This window comes from Acipenser ruthenus, chromosome 14, assembly GCF_902713425.1.
Source record: "Acipenser ruthenus chromosome 14, fAciRut3.2 maternal haplotype, whole genome shotgun sequence".
Taxonomy (NCBI): domain Eukaryota; kingdom Metazoa; phylum Chordata; class Actinopteri; order Acipenseriformes; family Acipenseridae; genus Acipenser; species Acipenser ruthenus.
Window position 1 is genome coordinate 1013493 of NC_081202.1, and position 8586 is coordinate 1022078.

Here is an 8586-nt window from a genome sequence, read left to right on the forward strand (position 1 = left end):
GATTTTAGCCTCCATCTTAAAGGGTCATTACCTGGCATTCAGAATCCTCCTCCTGTGCTGCCAGTCAGCCTGCCTGCTCCTCCAAGCCCCTGCTAAGCACAGACAGCTGCTACCCATTCCCAGTTTAACACTCTGGATCTGCTCCAGGAAGTAAAAGTGCCCTTCTCCTGTTAGATGGGAGCAGAGCCAGATTCGTTGTGACAAGCTGGACCCCGGGTCACCAATACAGCTGGTTCTGGGCCGGCCCTCCATCCTGAAAGGACTGCACTAGGACTGACTTCCTACCGGCGCAGCCCTGGGCTGGTGGACCAGGGCCGTCAGTGTGTATGAGATTCTCATTGTAGTGAGATCCTGGGGTCTGGACCAGGGCTGTCAGTGTGTATGAGATTCTCATTGTAGTGAGATCCTGGGCTGGTGGACCAGGGCCGTCAGTGTGTATGAGATTCTCATTGTAGTGAGATCCTGGGGTCTGGACCAGGGCCGTCAGTGTGTATGAGATTCTCATTGTAGTGAGATCCTGGGCTGGTGGACCAGGGCCGTCAGTGTGTATGAGATTCTCATTGTAGTGAGATCCTGGGGTCTGGACCAGGGCCGTCAGTGTGTATGAGATTCTCATTGTAGTGAGATCCTGGGGTCTGGACCAGGGCCGTCAGTGTGTATGAGATTCTCATTGTAGTGAGATCCTGGGGTCTGGACCAGGGCCGTCAGTGTGTATGAGATTCTCATTGTAGTGAGATCCTGGGGTCTGGACCAGGGCCGTCAGTGTGTATGAGATTCTCATTGTAGTGAGATCCTGGGGTCTGGACCAGGGCCGTCAGTGTGTATGAGATTCTCATTGTAGTGAGATCCTGGGGTCTGGACCAGGGCCGTCAGTGTGTATGAGATTCTCATTGTAGTGAGATCCTGGGGTCTGGACCAGGGCCGTCAGTGTGTATGAGATTCTCATTGTAGTGAGATCCTGGGGTCTGGACCAGGGCCGTCAGTGTGTATGAGATTCTCATTGTAGTGAGATCCTGGGGTCTGGACCAGGGCCGTCAGTGTGTATGAGATTCTCATTGTAGTGAGATCCTGGGGTCTGGACCAGGGCCGTCAGTGTGTATGAGATTCTCATTGTAGTGAGATCCTGGGGTCTGGACCAGGGCCGTCAGTGTGTATGAGATTCTCATTGTAGTGAGATCCTGGGCTGGTGGACCAGGGCCGTCAGTGTGTATGAAATTCTCATTGTAGTGAGATCCTAGGGTCTTGCTTTATAATTCTGTAGTAGGGAGCCACGGGTAAGAGGCCATGCAGTTTGGGTCTTATAGAGAATACAAGCGCTAGTGTAATGGCATTAAGGGGCAAATAGGAGCCATGACCGTGCTGTGTAGAACCTGGAAAGGGTTTCCTTATAAGAAGGGAGCGCTGTACTGGTCTCAGTCTTTCTTGGAGGCACAGAGCTTCCTGTCTTCGGAACGCACCTGGCTATCTGTTGTTGTGCCAATCAAGGCAACTTTCAGCGGTCAGCGTGACTGGGAAATAACCACTGCCGGAGAAATGAAGAACAAAATGTCCCACCCACTCATTTTGCGTTAGCAGTGTAATGAATAGTAATGAAAACCAGCTGGGGTTCAAAGGGCAATAAATACAGCATACCCCAAACTAAACCTCCAGCCTATTGTACAGCCCCCTGGACCCGATTTTCAAAGCTGGTAACTTCTGTGCAGAAAGTAAATCTGCTTTAATAAAGCTCTGGAATTAAAAGAGCAAAACACATTTTTACTAAATTACTTCCACAGCAAAACAGAACATTAAATGCAAATGCAGAAGCAAAGTGATAAAGAGATTAATATAATCGCCTCCCAGTCAGACCCTTTATCCCAAGTTCCACCTGTTAAACCAGGGGCTTGCCTACCCCAGCCCTTGAACCCAAAGGGTAACCAGTCACAGCTTAAACAAGGCAGTATTTTAGGCAGATCTCCAGAGCGGCTTCTCCAGTCTAGCAGGCAGTGCAGATGAATCTGTTCAGGAGCTGTCACTTAGAGGCCTCCCTGTACACACATCACTTCCACATGGAGCAGTGAGAGCACTGCAGCAAAAGCAGACATGACCCAATAGCACAGGCTGGCTGAGCTCCTCCAGCTCATACTGAGGAGTGCCCGGGGGAGGGGGGACGCATTCACTGTCACTTAGACTGTCTGGAGCCAGATAGCATGTGAGCCACACTCCCTGCACTCGGAGACTAAACAACCCTTGCTGTACATATGTCAGGTCTTGGGCGAGGTGAATCACACACCTGCACTGCACTTTCACTACGAAGACGCTTTACATACCAGTTCCGTACACGCACACGCACACGCACACACCAGTACAGTGACGAAGCTGGATGACTGTGACAGGCAACAGTTTTGAAATTCTAAATCCAGGCCATTCCATTCCAGGTCCTGGCACCAGTCAGGACTTCAATCTGCATTTATAATGGGACCTCAGCAAACGCCAGCAGCAGAGGAGGGTGCAAACTGTGGTTCTGTGCTCAAGGAGCAATGAGAATGGAACATGGTGATATATGTTGACAGAGTGAATGGTATTATAATGCAATAAGCCAATACACACCAGGCAGGTAATCCACTGCAGGACCACAGCGTGCCCTACAGTGCCACGAGTACTGCTGTGTAATATTTCAGCTATAGTCAGCTAACTCTGCCCTTAGAAACAAGCCCTATAGGAATCTATAGCAAACATAGAAAATCCACATACAATTAAAGAAATACATTGCCAGGTTTAGAGAACAATACTGTATATAAATCAACAGAAGTCCCTAATAGATACCTATAGAAGCGAGTGTGATTTATAGATATATCTATAGGTTCTGAACACAACCCAGTTGCTTTTCTACAGTGATCTATAGTTTATTTTGATTTGATTTTTCTGAGGGGCTGCTAAGGACTCGTCAGGTTATAGACGCTCTTCAGTGACACATTGAAATAGTATAGATGCTGTTCTTGTTTGTTAATTGTACATGAAAACAGCACCCAACCCTTTTAACTGCACACCCGTGTCTGTTGTGCTGTAACCGCTCATGTGTCTCTCTGAGGATATAATATGCTGAAACAAGTGCGCTGTATCTCTGTGTCTCTCACACACACAGGGAGCCTCACTACAGCTGGCAGCCGCCTCAGTCTAGCCAACACCTCCTCAGATACTGTGGAGGCCCGGAATATTTTTGTTTTTCAAAGTGCCAAACCTGTGCCACCATTTTGAGGAGAACTCTCGGTGTAACTTGAAGACTCCCATTTTACTTCTCAGCCTCCTCTATACCTTGCAGCGAGAGAATGAACGAATCAAGAATATTAATAACCATCATCTTCATAACAATAATAATAATAATAATAATAATAATAATAATACACATCTGATCTATTCTGCTGCTGATGCAATACTTATCTTGTATCATTTTCATATCACGGTCGAGGAAGTAAATGTATTTAAATTCAAAACTGTCATGCAACACTTTTAATTTACATCAATGCATCTTCAGCACAAAGCGCTCTCTGAAGACCAATGACTTGCAGCCACCATTCTATACAGCATGCACAAATCCATCCATTCTGCCAGCAATCAGCAACGTCAAGCCTGTAATATTATTAAAACTTAAGAAGAAGAAACACACGCTCTTATGTGAATACAGTACAAGCCCGCTTCTCGCAGTGAAGCTGGTCAGAAACATCCGATTATCACACCTGCAACTCCAGCAGCCGCAAATCAGCACGCCTTTACCTTTTTGGGCAACACGGCATGACTTGACGGTGTAAGCACAAGGATAGTCGTGTTTCACTGGCATTATCACTGCAAGCTATCAGTGCTTGTAAAGTATTTAAAGAAACTCTAGAGAGGTTTCAACTGAACAAGATTCCTCGATTCAGCTCGTGTTCATGCATTATTGAAGTGCATTCCATTTACAAGGGGGTCCTGGAGACGACAGCACACTGCACATTATCATGCTGCTATTACAAGGGGGTCCTGGAGACGACAGCACACTGCACATTATCATGCTGCTATTACAAGGGGGTCCTGGAGACGACAGCACACTGCACATTATCATACTTCTATTACAAGGGGGTCCTGGAGACGACAGCACACAGCACATTATCATACTTCTATTACAAGCGTGGCTAATGGCCACAAGTGTGATGGCAGTGTGTGCTCTGCTCGCAATTTTCAAGTCGGACCTTCCACAGTCCTTAACCAAGCAGGTCAAACAACCAGCCTGCAAACACTTGATAAATAAGAAGTCCAAAGAGAAACAACGAAACACATGAACCGTGTTCAGGGGTTTTCATTGTCAGCATGGACAGCGCGGTCTGTTTAAAGTGTTGCATTGTGTTACAATCCCAGGTGTGTTTAAAGTGTTGCATTGTGTTACAATCCCAGGTGTGTTTAAAGTGTTGCATTGTGTTACAATCCCAGGTGTGTTTAAAGTGTTGCATTGTGTTACAATCCCAGGTGTGTTTAAAGTGTTGCATTGTGTGTTACAATCCCAGGTGTGTTTAAAGTGTTGCATTGTGTTACAATCCCAGGTCTGTTTAAAGTGTTGCATTGTGTTACAATCCCAGGTGTGTTTAAAGTGTTGCATTGTGTTACAATCCCAGGTCTGTTTAAAGTGTTGCATTGTGTTACAATCCCAGGTGTGTTTAAAGTGTTGCATTGTGTTACAATCCCAGGTGTGTTTAAAGTGTTGCATTGTGTTACAATCCCAGGTCTGTTTAAAGTGTTGCATTGTGTTACAATCCCAGGTCTGTTTAAAGTGTTGCATTGTGTTCCAATCCCAGGTGTGTGTAAAGTGTTGCATTGTGTTCCAATCCCAGGTCTGTTTAAAGTGTTGCATTGTGTTCCAATCCCAGGTCTGTTTAAAGTGTTGCATTGTGTTCCAATCCCAGGTCTGTTTAAAGTGTTGCATTGTGTTACAATCCCAGGTCTGTTTAAAGTGTTGCATTGTGTTACAATCCCAGGTGTGTGTAAAGTGTTGCATTGTGTTACAATCCCAGGTCTGTTTAAAGTGTTGCATTGTGTTCCAATCCCAGGTCTGTTTAAAGTGTTGCATTGTGTTACAATCCCAGGTGTGTTTAAAGTGTTGCATTGTGTTACAATCCCAGGTGTGTTTAAAGTGTTGCATTGTGTTACAATCCCAGGTCTGTTTAAAGTGTTGCATTGTGTTACAATCCCAGGTGTGTTTAAAGTGTTGCATTGTGTTACAATCCCAGGTCTGTTTAAAGTGTTGCATTGTGTTACAATCCCAGGTGTGTGTAAAGTGTTGCATTGTGTTCCAATCCCAGGTGTGTTTAAAGTGTTGCATTGTGTTCCAATCCCAGGTGTGTTTAAAGTGTTGCATTGTGTTACAATCCCAGGTGTGTTTAAAGTGGGATGGCAGTGCGGGTCTGACTGTACACACAAGCCTCAGGACAGTGCTGCGGATCCTAGTCCTAGTATGCTGTGCTAGCACTTACCGGACGTCAGCTGCATCCAGCCGCAGATCTTGTAGGCAGTGGCGGTGCTGCAGAAGAAGAAGAGGGTGAAGCAGACGATACAGGTGATAACCATCACCATGGACATCCCTATGAAGAACGAGGCCGCTTTGAACGCGCCGGAGGGGATGCTGTCGAAGTCGGTGAAGCTGCCCCGGCACGTCAGCTCCCTGGAGATCCCGTTCCCGATGCAGTAGTGGAAGAGGCCGAAGTAGCCAGCTTGTGGCGAGTCCACTCCGTCCCCGATCCAGTAGGGCTCTATGAAACACACCACGTTGACGATGGCGAACAAGATGGTGAAAATCGCCCACAGGACTCCGATCGCCCGGGAATTCCTCAAGTAGTTCGTTTGGTAAATCTTCGCTGCATCCTGTGCTGGTAGCATGGCTGCGGGCGTCCCGGGCACCATCTCAAACGCGGCTGTTATTGTCAATGCGATTATCAATATATATATATATACAATGTCGTCGAGATCCTGAAATATCTATTGCGTGCGTCCTTACACCAGCAATTAACTATCCGAGAATCAATTCACATCGCTTCCTCAAATAAATACAAACACACACAAAAATAAATCAGAAAAGAAATCTGTCTTTTTTTTCTTTCTCTCTTCAAATTATAATTCGTGGTCGTGCCAAGAATAGCAGCAGACGGCGCCTCAGCCTCGTTGTTTGCAATCCTGTCACAACATCTGCTTTCTGGTTTAGCGTTAAACAGTGTCATTGAAATACGACATTTGACTCGACTGCTGTAAAGAGAATATCAAACCACACCTCGGAATATGAGCAATGCAAACACAGCAATAACCGCAACGAAATGATTTTCTTTTCTTTTACAGCTACAGTATCCAGGCTACTGCATTTCGATATGACGTGAAGCAGGAGTCAAATTAAAACATCGGATTTTACCTCCGGATTAGAGGACAAAACCGCAGTCCGTTTCCAAGGAGATCATTTTTTGAACAACCTTGTCTCTGGTGAACACACATTTGATACAAAAATGGCGAAAAATATCAGAAAGCAGGTCTCGTGTCCAAATTATTATTATTATTATTATTATTATTATTATTATTATTATTATTATTATTACTGTTTAATCCCCTCTTTGCATTATCGAGAAAATAATGTATTCAGAGCATGTTATTCAAATTAGTAGTAATGTACTGCTTCAGTGAAGGCGAAAAAAAATCAAAAACAAAAAACAGCATAACCATACATAAACTCCATTGCCCTCTCTTGGGCTCCTTGTTGTAACCGCGTCAGCACCGAACAGTGAAAATCTTCCCCGGTTTTCTTCGTGGTGTCATCGGTGTGTTTCACATGCGAGGAAGGTGCGCAGAAATGGCTTTCGTGAGCGTCTCTCCTCGGATAAAGCCTGATTAGTTTCAGATGCACCGCACAGCCTCCCCTCCTGCTCGGCTCCTGTGTGCGACGCTGCTCGCTCCCCACTCCGCACTGCGCGATTCCTACAAGCGGAGAGCCGCAGCCTCAGGTCTGCTCAGCGCCGGGGCAATTTAAAGGGGAACCAAAGTCATGCAGATGAAATTAGCGTTTTTGTTAAAGGCATCCAACCAGAAGGCTGCCTTCAGCTGAAGATCCAGCATGCTGCATGAACGACAAGGTGGCTACTGGCTGCTAAGAACGTCAATAATTACAATAAATACATGAATCAAGCACGTGCATTCTGACAAGGTTAATATATATATATATATATATATATATATATGTTGTAAGGTGGTTTTGGAGTTATGGTGAACACCTATAGTTATAATTAAAGCTGCAGTGTCCCACATTCATGTTTAATTTGACTGGAAACTACAACCTTGTTTACCCCCCAGTTTGTTTACATCATCTCTGGGACCCGTGCTGTGTTGAAACCTGCTTGTAAATATGCAATATACTGCTGTACATGCTGCAGTAGAGGGTTATACACGACATAGCCACGCTCTGCTACAGCTGAGGAAGCAAGCTGATATTCCACGAACCCACTGCCTTCCTCAAACCCACTGCCTTCCACACTGCAGCCCAGCACTCCAACCACTGAGCTACGCAAACCCACTGCCTTCCATACTGCAGCCCAGCGCTTTCTCTAACCACTGAGCTACTCAAACCCACTGCCTTCCACACTGCAGACCAGCGCTTTCTCTAACCACTGAGCTACTCAATCCCACTGCCTTCCACACTGCAGCCCAGCGCTTTCTCTAACCACTGAGCTACTCAATCCCACTGCCTTCCACACTGCAGCCCAGCGCTTTCTCTAACCACTGAGCTACTCAAACCCACTGCCTTCCACACTGCAGACCAGCGCTTTCTCTAACCACTGAGCTACTCAAACCCACTGCCTTCCACACTGCAGACCAGCGCTTTCTCTAACCACTGAGCTACTCAAACCCACTGCCTTCCACACTGCAGACCAGCGCTTTCTCTAACCACTGAGCTACTCAAACCCACTGCCTTCCACACTGCAGCCCAGCACTCCAACCACTGAGCTACTCAAACCCACTGCCTTCCACACTGCAGCCCAGCGCTTTCTCTAACCACTGAGCTACTCAAACCCACTGCCTTCCACACTGCAGCCCAGCGCTTTCTCTAACCACTGAGCTACTCAAACCCACTGCCTTCCACACTGCAGACCAGCGCTTTCTCTAACCACTGAGCTACTCAAACCCACTGCCTTCCACACTGCAGCCCAGCGCTTTCTCTAACCACTGAGCTACTCAAACCCACTGCCTTCCACACTGCAGCCCAGCGCTTTCTCTAACCACTGAGCTACTCAAACCCACTGCCTTCCACACTGCAGCCCAGCACTCTCTAATCACTAAGCTATGGAAACCTCTAACCACTGAGCCACTCCTTGCAGTAGCTCCAAACCCTGACCTCAGCACTCCCTTTAAATGCTGCAGTATCCCCAGCGGTCTGCCTCCTCGGGGGCTAATGAAAGCACAGGGAAGTTTGTTAGATAGCCGATAGAAGCTGGAGGAATGAGATCTCTGGGGGCTGGCCTCGGCAGATATGAATGCTGTCCGGAGCACAGCAGCATTTTATTACAAAGAAACTCAAATTATATTCTACCTTAACAATGAATGAAT

The 8586-nt window shown here is 46.5% G+C and overlaps 1 protein-coding gene across 4 annotated transcripts in view; it reads right to left on the reverse strand.

Moving 5' to 3' along the window:
- Window positions 1-7075, reverse strand: part of LOC117420157 (LHFPL tetraspan subfamily member 3 protein) — a 44276-nt gene extending 37201 nt beyond the window's left edge. For 2 of the 4 annotated variants that reach the window (XR_009307214.1, XM_034033735.3), the window contains exon 1: window positions 5481-7075. Coding sequence is in view for 3 of the 4 variants with exons in the window: in XM_034033735.3 (XP_033889626.1) it covers window positions 5481-5907 (427 nt within the window). In the remaining variant the exon portion in view is untranslated. The remainder of the gene's footprint in view (window positions 1-5480) is intronic. The other 2 variants (XM_034033736.3, XM_058985489.1) reach the window with 2 other exon arrangements.
- Between the last annotated feature and the right edge of the window lie 1511 nt (window positions 7076-8586).